The 19,500-nt window shown below is 50.1% G+C and overlaps 5 protein-coding genes across 5 annotated transcripts; 1 reads left to right on the forward strand and 4 right to left on the reverse strand.

Moving 5' to 3' along the window:
• Positions 1-304: 304 nt before the first annotated feature.
• VFPPC_13308 (Nnf1 protein) lies at positions 305-987 on the reverse strand (the record flags this gene model as incomplete). Its single annotated transcript, XM_018291085.1, has 2 exons — positions 305-590; positions 644-987. The coding sequence occupies 2 exons, from the start codon at positions 985-987 to the stop codon at positions 305-307; spliced, it is 630 nt and encodes a 209-aa protein (XP_018146674.1).
• A 489-nt stretch (positions 988-1,476) lies between these two features.
• VFPPC_02661 (hypothetical protein) lies at positions 1,477-2,826 on the reverse strand (the record flags this gene model as incomplete). The annotated part of the gene is made up of 3 exons (XM_018282274.1): positions 1,477-1,755; positions 1,811-2,041; positions 2,098-2,826. 3 exons carry the CDS (start codon positions 2,824-2,826, stop codon positions 1,477-1,479), a joined length of 1,239 nt encoding a protein of 412 aa, XP_018146675.1.
• A 1,539-nt stretch (positions 2,827-4,365) lies between these two features.
• Positions 4,366-7,069, reverse strand: VFPPC_02662 (pumilio domain-containing protein; the record flags this gene model as incomplete). The annotated part of the gene is made up of 4 exons (XM_018282275.1): positions 4,366-4,724; positions 4,790-5,345; positions 5,407-6,830; positions 6,931-7,069. 4 exons carry the CDS (start codon positions 7,067-7,069, stop codon positions 4,366-4,368), a joined length of 2,478 nt encoding a protein of 825 aa, XP_018146676.1.
• A 2,748-nt stretch (positions 7,070-9,817) lies between these two features.
• On the reverse strand, positions 9,818-10,147 carry VFPPC_15539 (hypothetical protein; the record flags this gene model as incomplete). Its single annotated transcript, XM_018293292.1, has 1 exon — positions 9,818-10,147. The coding sequence occupies one exon, from the start codon at positions 10,145-10,147 to the stop codon at positions 9,818-9,820; it is 330 nt and encodes a 109-aa protein (XP_018146678.1).
• Positions 10,148-16,930: 6,783 nt separating this feature from the next.
• On the forward strand, positions 16,931-17,620 carry VFPPC_13309 (hypothetical protein; the record flags this gene model as incomplete). Its single annotated transcript, XM_018291086.1, has 1 exon — positions 16,931-17,620. One exon carries the CDS (start codon positions 16,931-16,933, stop codon positions 17,618-17,620), a length of 690 nt encoding a protein of 229 aa, XP_018146680.1.
• Positions 17,621-19,500: the final 1,880 nt, after the last annotated feature.

Below are 19,500 nucleotides of genomic sequence, written 5' to 3' on the forward strand. Positions count from 1 at the left end.
CATTGGGCGGAGTTTACGTTCTTGTTTACCTGTACATATTGCATTTGTTTCTGGGAATCTGTCGGACGATTTGTATATGCTGACATTTACGCCAAGACGTGGCGTTTGCCCATTTTTACTGTACATAGTGAAAAGATGTTTCAAACAATTTGTTTCCTGTGAAGTCTGTACAATGATTGTAGAACCTCCAATAGCCGGGTATCACCTTTGCGCCATTTACAAAGAAACCACCCACCAACCCCAAGTAAATCTATCCCAACGCCGCAAAATCCAAAGCCAATACATCACTCATCATCGCATTCTATCATCGGCGCTCCTCCTCCATCTGTTTATCAATCCCCCTCGCCTCACCCGCCAACTCACCCACCACCCCGCCCAACACGCCATTCGCACACCGTACATCCTCCACCGCAGCCTCCAACTTGTCCAGCAGAAGCTCAATCTCGTCCCTCTGCGCCCTCACATGTTCTGCTAGTACATTGTTCTGCGCTTGTGTCGTCTGCAGCTGCGCGTTGAGCTGGCCCCTTTGCTCGATGAGGTGCGGTGACAGGTGGGCTGCTAGTACTTCGTTTGGTGGTAGTAAGTGCGGTCTGGGTTGTTAGTGTCTTCCTCTGTGATATATTCGTATGAGGAGTGTACGTACGGCGTAGGAACATCCTCACTCTTCCCGCTGGCCCTCCGCTCCTCCGCATCAGCAATCAGCCCCTCCAAATCATTCATCTTGCGCACCACGTCGCGCGTCGCGAGGATCGAGTCGAATTCCTTGTCGCACTTCTCCTTCAGCCGCTCCACCATCTGGGCGTGGACCTGGTGCAGGATGGGGGCGGCGCGTCGCGATATCGTCGGGTAGCAGGTCGCTATGTTTTCGTAGGAGAGCTTGTCGAGCGTGCGGGTGAGGGCGCCGGTGTATACTTGATGGAGGCGGATGGCGCGGGGGCCGGGTTCGGGGTTGGGGTTTGGATTTGGATTGGGTTCTTCTGAGGACATTTTTGTGGTTGTTTGGTAGAGGAGGTCGCGTTGATGTTGGATGTGGCATGCCAGGTACTTTGTATGTGGGGTTTTAGATGGTGGTTTGTAAGTGGAGGGGCGAGTTGGTTGCACACAAGTGCCTTGCTTGGGACTTGGCAAGCATTTCTACGACAATATTTGCACTTCCTATGCACCAATTTTTTTTTTTTGTAAAGTTCAAGTCCTAGGTAGTTAGTTTGTTAAAAGGTGAGTTACAGGTTACATTGATTTGCCATTTGTGTTGTCACGCTGCCGGTATATCAAGCACAATCCACTCAATGCCATGGTGATCCGCATGACAGATGCCATCTCCGTTGTCTACACTCATAGCTGAGATACAGAATTGTAAATATTCTACTTACACCGCCTCCATCTATGGGGTATTTCCAATTCCCAATGCCAGCCCAAACCCAAGCCGGACCCTCACACCATAAGCCATACAAAAGAAATCACTGTCCGTGAGACCGCTCAGCTCGCAGACATAATCACAGCCGCGTCCGCCGATGAAGTATTGTCATTTCTCCCCCCATCTCTCTTCAATCTCTCCCGCTCCTTCTTTCGCTTCTCTGCCTCCTTCTTTTTCTGCTGTGCCAGGTATGTCGTGTATCGAATCATCCCCAGAGTGAGGATAGCCAGGAACACAAGCCCAACAACAGAGCGGCGAATCAAGACCCATCGAACGCCTTCAATTTCAGACTTGCTGTCACTGCTCAGCAGGATGCTCATCTTGTAGTTGATTTTTTGAATCTACTCCAAGTACATTAGCACAGGCTCATTCAAGCTTTTTCGGGACATGTCTTACCGCGCTCTCGACCGCCTTCTGCTCTTCCCTGACAGCCATGTTTCTGTCATTGAACAGCCCTCGAACAGCGTCGTTGAGCGTCAGCAACTCCTGGTTGAGGGATTGCGTGAGGATATCGACTTCGTGTTGTAGATGAGTTCGTTGTTGTCTCATCTGTTCTTCTTGCAATCGGCGATTGTTCTTGATTTCTGTGCTCAATTCTGAACAGGCGGCTTGGAAGAGGTACGTCTCCTGGAAAATTTGTCAGTTTTCGTCATGCTGCCCGTCAGGTTACTCTGGATACTTACATTCTCGACGTCGCTCTTGCTGACTAGGCTCTTCTGCGCTACATCCAAATTCTGAGCCAGAATCTTGCGAATCGCCTTCATCGACGTGACTGCCTGTTCCTTCGTGTACCCGCCATCCTCCAACTGCTTTACGAGAGAATAGCTGTCAAAGTGGTGTACATAGGGGGGCGGCGTCATGTGCGGATGTTCCACCTTGTCGGGAGACGGCATATGCAAGACGGCGTCTAGCGAAGGAAGGGCTGATGTGTCGTCATTGACAGAAGCATCAACAGGTTTCTCCACCGTCTTGCCTGAGCTAGGTGCCGCGGCAGACGCACCAGCGGCCTCAGACTGACCGGCAGACGGCTCTACAGGCTCCGTCGGGGCTGTCGTAGACTCTGTAACAGCAGGCTGTTCGAGCTCTGGGCTTTCCAACTTCTCTGCAGAACTCGGCTGTGCGTCTGGCTGTTTCGTGCCCGTCGGTGTCGTCGAAGCCGTTTCAGCAGCACTCTTCTCTTCCTGCTCTTGAGCAACTGCGTCGGTCTCCTTTGTAGATTCGGTCGGCTGCGGCTGTTCTTCCTCTTGCGGCTTATTCCAAGTCGGCTCAACGGCTTTCCCATGCCTTGGCGCAAACGAGCTCTTGGATCTGGTCGTGGCCACCCATCTTGTCGTGACGGAGCTCGGTGTGACAGACGTTCGCGCGGCCCGCAGCAAATGCGGATATAGAAAAGTCAATCTGCCAGGCGGCATTCTTCGATATTTCGACAATGGCTCGCGGGGTTGACCGTGGAGTTGTATGGTATAGCCACGATGGAGAGGGTGCCAGGCTGGTTCTTGATTATTGCTATTGGAACGACAGCTTCATTGGGATGGACGATTGATGTAGATGGAAAAATGATTTGCGAGCTTGCTGAGGCTGCGGGTTTGAAGGGAGAAAGAGTCAGTCAGGTCAAAGCAGGTAACTTGATCAATCATGCGCGAGACAGCTGAAATTGAAATGGTGGAACTTGGCCAGCTTCAAATTACGTACTGATTTAAGGGTACCATCGGGAGTGAGCGATGTCGGGTCCATGCACAGGTGTCTGGTTTGAAATGGTCAAGTACCAGACAGGCACTGGGAGGCAAGGCATCGATGTGCATGTGGGGAATCAATACTCCCTGTTCAGCCTGCCTTGGCGGCTGCTGAGGGAAGTCCAGCCCGCTGTCCAGCCAGCTCAAGTGCTGTCACAGTGGCGTAACACCCCAGTGCCAACCAGTTGACATTGTGACACGTTCTGGTTGGAGCACACAGTCACGCACCACATCCATGCACTGAATGAGCATCCTCATCCTCATCCTCATCCTCACAACATACAAACCGAACACGTCACCACGGGGCACGAAATAAAACAAGTTTTCGTGTCAGCATCTTGAAATTCCTGTACAGCGTCTATGGACAACTCCAAGACTACAAAGGGAATCAAAACCCTCCATAAACTTCTCGCTAGAATACAGTCCCGAATCAAAGTCCCATCAAGTCCCATCCAACTGTCGCCAACATCAAGTGTTCCAACCATAACCCCTTAGCCGTTTCATCCTAGCGCTTTCGTTCGCTTCGTCGGGATACAGAGGTCCCCAAAGGAGTGAAGATACCAGACGTGAACTTTGAAAAAATAAAGAAAAAAACCTAGTAATCCAACATGGCACCAGAATAGGACAATCCAGTTTCCATACGAGCAAATCCAAGCAAGACGAAAAAGCATAGCAAATCCCCATACCAAGAGAGAAACAGTACCAATAAAAATAATAAGAAAGTAGTCCAATGATTCCTTGAAAATTTTTGTGCTTTGTTGCCAATAATATTCCGAGAATGAAGTAGGCATTTGTTATGTCACTATACGCTCACCACTCTCCAAGCCTGGTAGCTCTTTGAACACTGATTTCGCCAGGAGGCAGAGGTGGTGAAAACTTAAAAAAAAAAAACATGTCGAGAGTGACCGACCCCATCAAGGAGATGCCCTTCTCTCGCCAATGCCAGACAGATATTAGTAAAGTGTACCGAGTATGCCATATATGCGTTTGTGAATGTTGTTGTTGTTGCGGTTATTGTAATGATGGACATGATCTATGCGAGATGGCGCAAGATGCATTGCATTGCGTCTCTGCGATGCCGTGTCTTTGATGCCATGGTGCTTTTGGTCGTCATTAATACAAATTAGTGGAAATGAGCCAACTCGCGGGCTGAAGCCGCATCCGCCTGAGTCTCCATACAACGTCGTCATCCATCCAGTGCAGATATAACCAGATCGGCTATGCCTCTTCCTCTCGCACTTGAGGAATTACTCCGTTGGACAGCTTATCCGACGCCTTCCTCCCGGCATCTTCGCCAGGAATACCAACGGCGCTGACATGAGCACTACGAGGGCTGCTGCTCTGCGGGCTGCTAGTCTCGTTGGTCAGTGCTGGCGTGTCGGCAGCGGAGTTCAGGTCTGTCTGAGTGGATGCAGCGTCATTCTTCAAAGTAGAGCTACCGGACCCCAGCCCAAGAAGCTTCTCAAGTGCTTGAAGCTGCCGGGATGCCCCGTTCTTCTTCAATGCAAAGAACTGCGGTTTGATCTCTTCCACCAACATCTCCCTCTCTCTGCCCTCGAGCTGGCCAAGTAGCTTTTCTAAAGACAAGTCAAGTTAGCACTAGTCTGCTTCTGTCATCCTGCATTGAACTTGTTGCACTTACGAATGACATAGTTGCCATATTGGTCGCGCATCATCTGCTGAAGCGGGCTGGTGCCATCGCTGCCAACCGTCGTAAGCTGTTCCCGAACAATAGTTCGTTGCTCGGCCGTGCCATATTCAATGCACTTCTCCACCACGTTGGATGCAAACTTGTGTTTTGAAAGAGTGAGCAGTTGAGCCATGACCAAATCGATCATCTTGGCACGGTCTTCCGGCTTTCCGTTCTGAATCACATGCTGAGCCACGTAGTTGCCGTACTGATCCGTAATCAGTATCTGAGCAGATGCATGCAGCTCCGTCATGATTTCCATCTTGTCGCTTTCGGTTCCATGTTCCAGCAAACGCTGGATGACGCGGCAGCCGTAAGTGTGCGAGGCAAGACCAGTGCTCTGGCCACGGACCGCGTTCATGATGAAGTCAATGTATTGTCTTGGAACCAATTCAATGATTTTCTGGACAACATGATTGCCATTCTGGTCTCGAATGACGCGCAGAATGTCCGGCTCTAATTCCTTCGTCAACTCTGCTTGTTGCTCGACGAGCACATGCTCAAGAGCCTGTTAAAGCGGTTAGTAACAAGTATGAATTTACAGAGAAATTTAGCAGTAGAGGTCATACCTTTTGAACAACACGACAAGCATAAACCTGAACCGAGAGGTCGACCACCTTACCCTTCATTTTCTCGGCCAAAACCTTCTTCTGCACTTGATTGCCGTGCTCGAAGAATTTCTGAACAACGTAATTTCCGAAAACGTCCTTCATCAGTTGAATCGCGTTGGGCTCAATCTCGCGAAACACCTGGTCCTTCTCATCGCTGTTGGCCGACTCCAACTTCTGCTGAATAAACCTCGACCCATGCTGGTCTCCGCTGAACTCGACAAGATGGTTGTAAATGTCCTTGAGCTCGTATCGCTTGCTAGACTTGTTGCTAAGGCGAAATTCGTCCAAGAGAACACTGCGGACACCTTTGCCAGGGTCCTGTTCTCTAGCAGGGCGTACTGGAGGAAGATTAGCGGCTAGGGGATATCCAGAAGAAATTGGAGCAATGCCGTAGCCGGACATCATGGCGTTGCGGAAGTTTTGGGTGTATGGGTCCATGAAGTTATGCGGATATTGAGAAGGTAGGTTGGCGTAGGGATACTGGCCGGGGTAGAAAGGTGAGAATGCGCCCGTAAAGTGTTGGGCAGCAGCGCTCCGTCGTTCTGCCTCAGTTGATCTGTGATCTCGCGACGAAGGCCTGGCTGGCCAAGTGTCGTGATTAGCGGCGTAGGTGCGAGGGCTGCTTCCGCTCTCCAAGCGGAAGGCGGTGGGGGGAGAAATTCTGTCAATAGAGCCTCTCTTGATGGCAGCGTACTGTGCAGCCAAAGGGTCCGGATTCATCTCAAGACCACCTTCGTACCTCGCGTTAGAGGATTCGCCCATCCAGGCTTGCGACCCAGGGTTCAACTGGAATGGTTGAGATGCGGGGTTGAAGACGTTTGCTCCAGTGCTGGGGGTGTCCAAGGCTGCGCGACGACTGAACTGTAAAGCCAGCTCTTCATCAATCTGTTTGTTGAGGTTGAATGCTCTTTGATTCACACTCTGTGTCGAAAAGGAAGGAGCGTGGTTGCCAATGGCCCTTTGCGAGTGGATGGAGTTGCTTGGTGTATGCCCACGGTAGACATCCTGAAAGGCAGGAGAGTTTTGAGATTGCCGTGATGGAGGCAGGCTGGGCTCCCGAGCCTGAGTGAAAGAACCTAGCGAATCCATGTATGAAGCATCTCCAGTGGTTCTCTTCTGCGGTGCAAAGGCAGACCCATAGACGGACTGGTCTTCTTGAAATGTGTGGCCACCACCAAAGCTGCCCTTCTTCACGCCTATCGCAGATGGTGCATGGTCGAAGTACGCGGTTCCGTTCGGAATGGCGGCATCACGAGTTCTATTCGGAGAGGTACTGACTGATCGGGTTGCGTGCTCGGTTTTCCAAGGGCCTGATGTACCCCAAACGTCTGCTTCTGAGTTGGCCGCAAGGGCACCGGAGCCGGAGGGACTACCTTCGTTTTCTAGAAAAGTCGAACAAAAAGAGGTCAGAATATATTCAACAAGGCCCATCGATTGGATTCTGCAATCTTTTTTGTCAACAGATATAGATATGTGACATACCTTTGGCGCCGATGGAGCGCTCTCTTGCGTTGGATATGGATGCGGTCCAGATGTTGGAGTTGGGATACAGATTGGAGCCTGGGAAGCCAGACCCCATTGACTGCTGATGTTGAGATTTATCGTTGGAACTTGGGGGCATCTTGAAGATGGAAAAGCCGCCCCTCGACCGCGCCTGATAGGAGCGAGGACGAAGTTAGCAATGGATAAGAACAAGTGGTGATGATGGCAAATTGAAACAAGCCAGCGACAGGCGGGAGGACAAAAAAGCCAGAGTCGAGGTCGGAGCCTGTGCGAGAGAGCCAGAGCCAGAGCCAGAGCCAGAGCCAGAGCCAGCAGCGACCAGGCCAGACACCAGACCAGACAAGTCAAGACGGGGCCAGGGCAGACGGACAGACAGTGGAGGGAGTGCAATGTGGTCGGTGCAGGGTGGTGCAGAGTCTGGTGGTGCCAAAACACGAAACAAAACCAAGATCCAGGTTCAAAGTTGGAGCGGAGCGATTTGAGGGTCAAGTCTGGCTGGATCTGGTCTGGTTTGGTGCGTGGGGAGCCAGTGCCTGTGCCGGGCGCAATTCACTGACTTGACCAGGCTTGACTTGAGTGACATGGACTGATGAGATTGACTGCATGCATCGCATGTGTCTGGTGGTACGCTGGTACTTCAAATGATCCTGGGCGGCCTTGAGCCAAGCCCCCTTCCATGTGCGCTAGTCTGGTGCAGCCTTGAGACACACGAGCCCCTCTGACGTCTAGGTCCGTGGCGCTAGGATCCAGCATTCAGCGTCTGGCATCCAGCAACCCAGCACTGTCTGGTCAGACCAGATCAGAGTCGCTTGGTGCCCTCACCGGCCGACTAGCTGGGGGGAAATTCGGCCAGTGAGGTGATCGCGAGCCAAGAATAACGGCCAAGGGAAGGCTCTGGCACGGCACAAAAGGGGATGATCGGGGCAAATGGGGCCAACAAATGATTGACAGCAGAAATTTGAACTTACCGTGGTCGCCATTGTATTTTCTCTGCAGTTGTCAGGCACCCTGACTGCAGGTTTGCCAAGACGGATTTTTTTAAACCTGTGTTTGGGCTATATAAAGGCTGCCCAAAAAATTGTTTGAAAATATCCGTCCCCGCCTGGCAAACTCGTGATGTTCCGGACGAACAAGGACTCGGTACTCAGGGCAATAGGTGGCAGACAACTCTAAAACTTTGGCCGCAATCTGACTCGACGCGGGTCGCTTGCTCAAGGTTTTTTTTGGGCGTGGTTTGCTGGTGTCGGATGGGTCCTGTGTATCTTAGGTGCACCAGGGTTGCCAAGAGGTGGGCGACAGGGAGATCTAAGGTTTCCAGATGCTCCAGGTTTGCCTGTTGAGAGAAGGCTAAGTTGAGCTAGACAGAATAAAGATGAGGCAGCCGCAAGGACCTTTGCTGTTCTGACAGTTTCCTGATGATCTTATCGGCCACGAGGGTTTTGCATCTGAATCAAACGTCGTCAGAACCAACCTGCACACAATCGCTTGTCAGCACAGGAACCGTAGCTTTCAAACTATTATGACTACTGTCTTCCCAGGTCGGAGCCATGCATCAGTGTGCCTGCTTATTGCTCTCAGCGGCGGCACAAACGCCAAGGGCCTGCACCAGGATTGTGCTCAAGCGCGGAAGAGGCAAAAAAACGGGGCTAATAAGTTTCTCCTCGTCTGTAAGGCTGATCTTGGAGGCTGTACGGAGTATCCCACCCAGGATGTGTGGCAGGTCGGAAGGTTGTCAGGAATAAAAAAAAGAAAAGCCCCTGCTTGAGCTCGTCCAACAGGTGGCAGGGTAGGTAGGTAGGAAGGAAGGAAAAGAGGAGGAAAGTGCGTCGAGCGGAATTCAAATACTCACAGGACTTGCTCTTTGGCGCACAAAAGGTTTTGTTCCGTTGGTGACGAGTGCTGAAGCTTTGCGTGATCCAACACACAAATGGCTAGGTGGGCTCCCTGGCAAGGTTTGGGCCGCGCTCGTCGTGTTTTTTTTTTTGGTGCACAAACCAAGTTATGTCGTAAAATTCTTATTTCGTATCGAGCAGTATACTATGTGCGAGATTGGCGAGACGAGTAATTGATTTAGCTGGACTCGACAAAGAGATACTCGGGATGCAGACGACATATACAGGATCTTGTCTCGAACGATACACACAAGTATGAACCAACCGCAGACTTTGGGCCGAAAATATACGTGGCCTGAGGTGAGCGGCAACAAATGAAGAATCGGACTGCAGTACGGTGGTGAATGGACGGATATAGACAAGGAGATGATGTTGGCTGAGATGGAAGAGAGAAGAAGAACCAACAGAGAAAGTTGATGGAAGCGCCGTGAGCAACGTACATGTATGTTGGTGGTGAGCCGGGGGGGGGAAGAGGGCTCGAGAAAGGGCGTATCCAATACAACGCGATCTAGGGACCGGTATTTCCTTTCCAGACAAGAAAGGCCAGACGGGAATGCGGGAGAAAGGCGCCGTCGATAGAAAATGGCCCTCAGGACAGAGGGATAACAATTGTGAGGAATGATGGCCGAGACAGATTTTCGAAGAAGGGAGAGCAAGAACAGCGTTGGGTGGAGAGGAGAGGCGAGGAGAGTAGCAGACTGGAAGCCTGGCGCGTGTGTGTGCACAGAAAGGCTAAAGCAGACCAGACCGGACCGGACCAGACAGGACCAGAGTCAAAGAAGAGTCAGAGGCAAAAGACTGACCAAATCCTGTTATTAATGGAAGGAGGCAAACAAAAAAGGTGAGGGTAAGATATTGATGGCATACTAGCCTGGAGAACAAGAGACAAGGAACAGCAAAAATTTGTTCACAGAAAGGGAGGGCAGCTAGATCGATCCTCTTTCCCCCCTCTCGCTAATATGGCGCCTGGTACGTCAATCTACGTGTTTCTTGCCTTGCCAATGCGTCCAGTCTGGTGCGTGAATCTGTCTGCTCGTGTGTGTTGCGTCTAGGTTCAATGTTCCCGTCACTGTTGGCCCCCCCAGTTTCACAGGAAGAACACAAGGGTACCACGAGGAGGACGGGATGGGGAGATGAAGAGGGAAGAAAATGGGCAGATAGTGTTGGATATAGTGCTGAAGAATATGGGCATAGCCACGGGAGTGACGAGCGAAGGGCTTTGGATTCGTTAGTGAGTCGCCTTTATTGAAGGAAGGGAGAGTGAGAGGTGTGACCAAGGGACGGACAAGGTGACGACGGAGCATGCAGACATATGTACGTACCTACATACACATACATGCATACAGCATGGCAGGAGAAACGAGACGATATCAGAGGGAATAAAAGTATGTATGTATGTCTGGTGGTTTCGGCAAGACAACGACTCTTCGGTAGCAAGGACATGGCCACACATGACATATGCACGACACAAGACACTTGACAAGACACACGACACACGACACAGAAACATTGAATGCATTCAAACTCAAGCCGAAGCCGAGCCCAGATCCGTGTAGCAAACAGGCAGGCGGGCAGACAGACAGGAACTCGGTCGTCGTCGGACCTTTGTGTGGCATCAACGATATCTCCTGCAAGCCATGCAGTCTGTGGGCAGCCAAATGGGTCAGGTTTATTTTTTTTATTCCATGAGATGGTGAGAGTACTGTACCGGCCGGTACAGTATTACCCATACTTTTGTCAAGTTTCAACACCCACGCGGGAGTTACCCTCACATTGCTTTCAAACGTACAACGTTGGGGACCGGCGACTCTCAAATAAATTCAAGAGCTATCAAGCAGAATTCAAACATGGACCTGCATCATGTCAACTCGGCCTTCCTCGAGCACCCGACAGCAACAAGAATTATCAAATGTCGATGCTCAAGTGCTCTCAAAATGACCCGAATCTGGATTCTGGACCAGGGCCAGACTTGACGTGACCCACAAGTGGTTGGGTCCCATCCATCGATCCATCCAGCCAGCCATTCATTCATTCTCGTTCATTTGTCCATTCATTCATTCAAGCCAAGAACACCACTCTTCTCCATACATTTGTGCAGGCCGCATTGAGTGTAACCATTCGCTCCCTACGGAGTACAGTGCTTGTCCCTCGCACTCTTTCCACAATTGTTGTGCACTGTCATGGAAGTGCGTGCTCTTGCGGAATATAAAGACGAGACCTCAACAATGCGTGCGTGTCACACCCTTGGCGAATTCGCATTTGCTGGCGCATCATGGATGCATACAACACTCACGGTTGCATGCAAGACACACACACACGCACGCACTCACGCACACTCTCACACCCGCAGACTTGGAAACGAAACGACCAGACCAGACCACACTCTCTCTTCCCGTGCTTCGGCCGTTGACCTCGTCTCTCCGATCCTGTCTGGTCCTGCAAAAGCCAGCTGCTCAATGCTGAGCCAGTGACGAATACGCGACCCAGTTGACATGGGCCCATGGCAATGAATGCACAAATGACCAGTCGTTCGTCAAGGGCAGACGCGAATCTTGTGCCAGAAAAAAAAAAAAAGAAGACCAGACCAACAGACATATCTCCACCACAATATTGGAATACTGTTGCCAGTATCAAGTAAAGTACGATGGCATACGCAGTAATAGCGCTCTCAACGGTCCTGGCTTGGGGCATCAAATGACCCTTGCTCAAGCCAAGTCGGTCAACATTGACGGGAGGCTTTTCCCCTGCCAGTGTTTCTGAACTAGGGGAAAGGGGGTCGGGGTCTGGGTCTGGTCGCGGCAAATGGCACACATCGTCAGATCGACCGGAACATGGTACGGGATCCCGCCAGTTACCCGAATCCACACCACCCACTCGATCAATCCAAGCCAAAGTCGAGGTTGAAGGTCAAAAAGTCAACCACCACTTGGTCGCGTCACCCACCCTGAATGAATCACTGTACCTGTGCCTGTGCCTGTGCCTGTGGTGTTCAACACATTGGTCACCTGCGGCCGCTCAACGTGTCGTCGTTCGCAGTCGAACATTGACCAGTCAAGCAAGCCTCTTATGCTGTCATCCGATATCCTTACTCACTTCGGCATATTTCTCATTTCGAAACCACAAATGACTGTTTGGCTTCCAACATTGCATCATTGAACTGTCACATAGTGCCTGCAAACCTTTCATGAACCCGCTTCTCCCTGGTCTGCAGGACCAAGCGGAGTGTTCAGATGGTTTGCCATTTGCTGGACTGCGTGACCGTGGAGACAATGTGTCGGTTGCCACAAGATCTGTCTTCTTACAACCGATTTCGCGTAATGCATATTTTGTCCTTTGCCACCGTTCCAACGAACTCGTCCCTCGCTTTGCTTATTTTCTGCTCTGTCTCTCGTTTGAAGCATGGCCTACCAGAGATGGCTGCCACAGGCAGCCCAGTGCTTTGCAGATTCTTGTGTATTCCACTTGCCGGTAGCTCGATGTGTCTCAGCTTGGCACTGGCGATATAACACCTCTTCTACTTCTCCTCCTGTGCTGTCCTGAGTAGACTTCAGCTCTCCTGACTCGCAGAACACAAGGCGAAGTCTATCGAGGAGTGAGTTTACAAGTGGTAGGAACCTAAACCGAAGTTTGCCACCACTATCTATGCAAACAGCTAGGCTATTCGGTGGCAAGCGTCAACCTGTGCTGGATAACTGAAAGTGCATCCATGCTCCACTTCGAAACTGTGACATGGTTGTGGTATATATTTTTATGGTCTCTGTCTACGCAGCACATTCGCCACCTACTCTAGCTTCCGATGATATCGTGTTTCTGCACCGGCTTTCCAGAACCAGGACTAAGACTGACGAGCCACCAAACGTTTCGCTAATACTGGACCAAGTAGATGATGGTTGTGTGCTTGGCTGCTGCTGCAAACTGTAGCAATTGTTTCATTACATCAGCAAAGCGATGGTATGATGGCGTGATATAGGTGAGTTTGTGTTATATTGTATAGGTCACGCTTTTTCCGCCGCTCGGCAAGTTGAATATTGAACCTACACAGTCGCAAGCTAGGCGCCTTGAAGTCATATGTCGCCTAAACGCGTGATGAGGCCATTCGCTGCTCGGCGCGACGTTCACGACCAAACACTTGGTTTCATGTTTGTTACATTAGAATACAATGTGAGTCCCAACGTAGCTACCTGTTCACCATGACTATGGAGTAGGTGAATGGCAGACGAGTACACAAATTTGGGATCTTGTTTGGGGTTACAAGTGCCATCAACATAAAAAGAGTATTGGTACTGAGCCGAGCAATTTTCGTTTAATCAAATGGACGTTCATTTGGGGGCTGTAATCACGTCGCATTATTTCACCACATGAACACCAGGCATCATGGTGTGAATTTCAGGAACAGCAACAGAACGCTAGCTGATTGCTTTGGCCTCTCGTATTCAGGTCTTGAAATAAATGATACGTTAAGTCAGAAGAGCGCGGTAGATGGCTCATCTGCTCGATCCACCTCTGCGGTTGCTTCCTGACTTTGATGGTGGGTGGCATTTGCTCAACACCACAAACTTGATCGAAGATAATTTAGGGTACATTCAGATCACGTTACTCAGAAGTGGCCATATTCGGCCCATTCTAGATTCCTAAATCGCCCCTTTCAGATTCTTGCACGGCAATGTGAGACCATGACAACCATAAGCGGTAACACACCTCTTGGAAGCAATCGTGTGATACTTAAAAGTGGGTGTGTAGATGGTGCCTTCGAGTCGCAGCGACAAAGGTATTGTGCAGACATGGAATTTACACTGGAGGCCACGATCAACCGGCCAGGGAGCCGAAGTCTACTTAAGTAGGCATAAAGCTTGATGGTGGCGCAATGTTACAACCGTTGCGACATATTTCGCACACATTGCTCTGTCTGTATCATGGCGGTGGTGTGCTGAAATGGTCAAGTGGTTGCGGGAAGGTCTCCGACAGAGTTGAGAGGTCACGAGGCTGCGCGTTGTACCGGAGTTGCAACGAAACAGATATGTGCGTGATGGAGCAAACCTGCATGGAACTTGGTATGTGGTCTGGTTCATGCAAATGGGTGGGCTGGCATTTCAAGGCACTGGGTGTTGATGCAACAGAACAGAGGCAATCAGTATTGACCTACAAGGCGTCAGGTACTCAACTGCTAGCAGACAAGTCGTGGAGCCAAGTGGTGCTCAAATAAAGTATTTGACACTATTTGAGCATGACACACGCCATGGAGGGTTAGTTTGAAATTTAACTACTGCACAGTGTTGATGCAAAAGAGTCTAGACTGCGAGGGATTGACGACAATTGCCCATTTGCGGTCTCGTCCACGGCGCAGGTGCACCAAGGTTGAACCAGAAGCGCAACACAAACGCCATGAGGGTCAAGTCATCTCCAAATCTCACAAGGCCAAGAAGCCTGCTTTTACAGGGGCAGCTGTGCCGTAAATAGCTGTTCATGCGCAAACATTTTGAATCAAGTCTGGTGCCTTTACAAATTGAAGGCTGAGTGACCACTCGACAGTCAGTCGCCCAGCAACTCCAATGCAACGATTATCAGATACAATATGGGGAAGCGATCATACGCCGTCAACATCAGACGTCACAGGAAGCCAAGTGACGAGATGGTTTCAAAGGAAACAAGCTGAGATGCCATCCGGACACGGCACAAAGTAAGCTTTGTATTGCGTGAATCTTTTGCAAAATTCAGCTCAACAACAAAAGATGGTGATCGACCGGACCGTGTTTTGCCCCCCCCTTCCCAGATGTGCCGGAGGAGGATTGGATGAACGAGCGAAGCGTGTTACAGGCGTGTTTGGGGCGGTAGACTTGGGGACCTGATACAGCAACCCAAGGAGGTGAGTTTCGCGGAGGGCAGGACCGGTGCGACAGGAAGAAGTTTCTATCAAGTATCTGGAGAGGCCGAGTTTTGAAACACCACGAATCGTGTTTGGGGCTTGGGCAATGCTGGTGTTTGTGGTTGTGGCCGACGGAGGGTGTGAGGCTGTGAGGCTGTGATTTGTGTTTATGGAGTTGCAGGTGCCTTGGCGAAACGGCCCTACTCCGATATCAGTACGTGAGTGTGCATTTGTGCTTGATTTGTGGTTATTTTGAGCTTTCGCAAACAGAGACAGTGTAACAAGGCGACAAGAATTGACTGGCACAGCAATAGTAAATGAGGAGATGGACACCCCGATCGCCATCCATTCTCTTGGTGGAGGGCAGGAAAAGCGGTGGACGACAAGGCACCAGCACCCGACAAGAAAGCAATTGCCTAGTCCAGAGAGGTTTAGCGCGAACATTAGCCAGGGGTAAAGCGCAGATTCCCAAGCGCCTGCACTATCTGCAGCTGTGCAGATTTTCAAAAGCGCCAGCCACCGGCGCTTTGGTGCATTTTCCCCTCATTCATTTTCCAAAATATCATCATCCCATCTAAGTCGAAAATTTTGGTGGCAAAAAACCCAAGAAGTAATTTATGTCATTAGTGATACCCTTCATCCTGTTGTTGACGACCGCACGGATGCCATGGGAACAGGGACTCGAGAGGATGAACAACAATTGCATCGACCAGGGAGGAACAAAGCGACAAGGGTCAAGCCGTTGGTGCCGTTTTATTGGCTGCTGATGTTAAAACGCCGGCGCTGTAGCCAATGGTGGTTGATGTTTCCCCTGCAGATGACCCATTTTTAGGCGTTGTCCTCATTTCGACTGTGGAGACTACAACTTGGGGGACCTTGTTTGGGTCCATGATTTGCTCTTTGCCCTGGCAGATTCGGGCTGTTTGTTTGTGTTGTCTCTCTTGTTGGATTTGTGTGCAGTTGTGTTCCCAGAGGTAAAGACGCTGGCGTTGGACCAATATCCATAATTGGTACGGTCACGAAAGGGGCAGAAACAGATGCCCTCCGGCGCTTGGCCCTCATGCACCTGCGCGAGAATTATGCAATCAACTGTCGGCTGCATGCTTCTTGGTGTTGAGCCACCCAAAAATACATTCATCGCATTGGAGCCACGAGCCCTGCCATGAGCCAAGAGCCATGACCCCCCGGCTTCATGTCAACCAGGCCAATCAACAGCGAGCCTAGCCCTCAAAGCCACGCCGTCGTAGTTCGTTCCTTCCCTGTGCCCAGTCCAGTACCTGGCGATCCGGCCGCTCATCTCTCCTTTTGTCTTGTTCCCATTCTAATATCCTCCCTCTGCTGCTGCTTTCTGCCCTCTCCCTCTCCTCCTCACACTCACTTCCCTGCACCCATTTTTGTCGGCGGGCAATTCTGAGGAAAAGGCCTTCGTTTCGAGCCTTGGTTCTCTTCACTGTCATTCCTTCTTTACCTTCTTTCGAAGATCTTGTTCTTTTCGACAAGTTCTTCGGGATTCTTCAGCTTCATTCCTTTAGCTGAAGGTCCGTCCAATCCTTCCGAAACGTACAACATCTAGTTTTGCCTTCGCCGCCGCATTATCATCACCACCACTCACCCTCGGGTACGAACAAACCACCTAGTGTCTCGACGACTCGACGAGCAAATCATCTTCGCCAGCCCGTAAATATTTCTGGATGCATCACGACCTTGATTGGCATTTTGTATTCTAGCCTGGCAGGATTTTTAGAAGACGTGAGTTGTTGCGGCATTTTCCCATTGTATGCTGCCTTGTTTTTTGTTGCTATTTATTGTTTTTCTCGTTCTTGGTCTGCGACAAAGGATTGGTATGGAGGTGGCGCATATTGGATTCGGGAGGGGGCTGGGCGCTGAGCATGTCTTGGCCACTACTCATACGCTTCCCACTTTCAACCACCGCCAAATACGCACAGGATGTATCCAATTGTCTTGACCGCCGGCGTCTTGCAAGTGCTACGGCATAATCTATTTGGAGATGCATTACTCAAGCCGACTGGCAAGAAAATGGGTACATGCTTGGAATGGATCTGCTCAATATATTGAGCGCGGTTGGCATCGCGAGAATTCAATATTTCGTCACTACTTGCTCGTTTTCCTATGTTATTGCTATACTAACGATTGAACTACTGGCTACAGACCTTCCCTTCATTTATTATCGACGGCTGCGCCCTTGCAATACTCGCTGTTCACCATGCCTCCCAACTTCTTGGACCGTCAGGTCCTGAGCCCCTTCGTTGACGGAAGCTCTGTCACGGCTCGCAGCGCGATGCCTTCTACCAACGGACATTCAGTAACACAGCCCTGGAGGCCACACCTCGTCGGCAGCAAACGGCTCGCTATCCCTTCTTTTTCGACCTTGACCCGTCGTAATGACGATGGCCAGGAACATATGATCAACTTGATGCTCACTGTCCTTGGGCTTGTCTTTTTCGCCCTTATTCTCGCCTCCCTTCTCTACCTCTTCCACCGACGACGACGCCTTCAGCGCCTTCGCAACGGCACCTTGCCAACCTATGAGGACGTCAAGCAGACCAACCCTCATGGCCTTACCATTGAGACAACTCACAATGGCCGCTCAAGCGTCTACTATATCGGCCGTGACGGCCAACCCATGCTTCAGAACCCTCAGTCGCCGCCTCATTCTCCAGACAACGTCCCGCAAATTCACATTACCTTCCCGGACGAACATGATGAACATGGTCGTGCCAAGAGCGGCCGCGTTCTGGTGGTGCGTGTTGGAGACAATGCCACCGTTGGCCTTGAGCCCATGCACGACGAGCAATTGCCGGCTTACGAGAAGGAAGCCAAGGGCCAGTTCCAGTCCATTGATATGGACCGGATCGGCGGACTGAAAGAGAAGGACAGGACAATGTTCCAATAATTCAACGAGCGAGCCCGTCATTTTTTTTTCTCTTCATGCATTTTCGGACTTCTCAGCCTCTCATTTGCCAGAGTTGATTTTTTTTTCTGCGCCTTTTTCTACCTTCTAACGTCTCTACCAATCCAATCTCAACTTTGCGAAAGCAACGCATCGACTTGGACGACCGTACCAACAATAACACTACAAGAAAAGCTACGACAAATAGCCATACGTGGACGATAACGTAATGGATTAACAAGCAATTCTTTGTACCGGTCACTTTTTTTTTGGGCATTGCTCGACGGAGAATTCTTTTTTGCCCCTTCATCTCTTCGATCAACCAACAGCGCGATTGTTTATTTTGGATTTTCTTGCGACTGCTCTCTTCTTGATTTTCACCTCGGAGTAACTAACGACATACACCCGTCCTCTTCAAGACACAAACTCTCAAATATTTTGTGTACCCGATTTACTACCGATTCATTGGCTCCCACAAGCAACAAGTCTTGCACTGACGAATTTGACTACTCAGTCTTGGATGGATGGACGACGGGCTGAATGATGACAAAGTGGCAAGCCAAGCTTGTCTGCCTACAGCCCAACCGCCCGTGTCTTGAATTCCGATTGAGGAGAGAGGGGGTTGCAGCCATTGGACCGTTATAGCTTGAAGGAGAGGCGGATGAGTACATAGCAACAACGGACGAACGGTTGCACAATAATGGAGACAAATGGCCATCTACATGGATAAATGTGGCAACTGCCTCTACTGTGGTATAGTTGTATATTCGATAGTGTATAATTATACAAAGTACGCAAGTACTCTTTTCACACTTAAGACGTTGGAGTATATATGGCTGTGAAATGTAAAAGGTAACTTACAGTGCTCAGTACAAGCCGGCACTGGAATGAGGACGGCAGCAGCCGTTGTCTTGCGGGATAATATGTTTCTGTCAATGGCGCATTCTCGGTACAATGACTAACTAGTGTGGCTTGTTTATTGACATTTGTCAGGACATGTAGTAAGTTGCATTCCAGTCGATGATGCTCCTGCGAGGCACCCAGCCACACTGTCGATTTTTGTCAGTTTTTCCCAGTCCACAGGATGAAATGGGTAATATCTTGAGGTAATACATATGTTGTAGATTGGTCACCAGCAGTGATACGTTGGTAGTATTACTATACTGCAAATCACAAGACACGACTACTATGAAGTATTCAGCATAGAGGGCATGTCACAATCACTGGCACCATAGAAAATGTGTTCAGTTAAGTACATCACATAAGTGAGTGTTGGTATATTCATGTAAACACGCTAATATCATCCTCGTCAGTCCCATCGTACGCCTTTATGGGGTCCCCTTTTATGTCAAGTGTGCAGTTCAGTCAGACTTGTCGCCAAACGCCGGGATATTAGAACCAAGTTGTCTTGTGACAACTAGAAATCGAGAAAAATTCTATGACTAGAAACACATGAACAACATGACGTGAACTGGGTTTTCTTTTTGGACCGCCTACGATGAATGAGATGTTGGATGGCTCAATATGAGGAGCGTCATCCTAGTCGTTGAAATAGTCTTAAGCTGTCATGTCCGTTGAGTCATTCCGAGAAGTTTGCTATTGGCAAATAAATTCATTACAAATATTCGCAGGCAGGTGAGATTGAGACTCGAGTCGTAGTAATGATTGGTGTCTTGCGGAGGCCGTCGTGAGATCGGTCCATCATCGTTGGATGGTGCATTTGGCCGATGAAGTCTTTGTTGGACAATGAGTACAGGCACTCAAACGGCCGGATCGACCTCCGATTTTCCGTCCCATTCATTCTCAGGGCCTAGGATGTCATACTGGTCATAAGCAAGATGACCCTGCCTTTGGTTCAGAAGAGAAATAGTCTCAGCCACGGT

Source organism: Pochonia chlamydosporia, chromosome 2 (assembly GCF_001653235.2).
Source record: "Pochonia chlamydosporia 170 chromosome 2, whole genome shotgun sequence".
Lineage (NCBI taxonomy): Eukaryota > Fungi > Ascomycota > Sordariomycetes > Hypocreales > Clavicipitaceae > Pochonia > Pochonia chlamydosporia.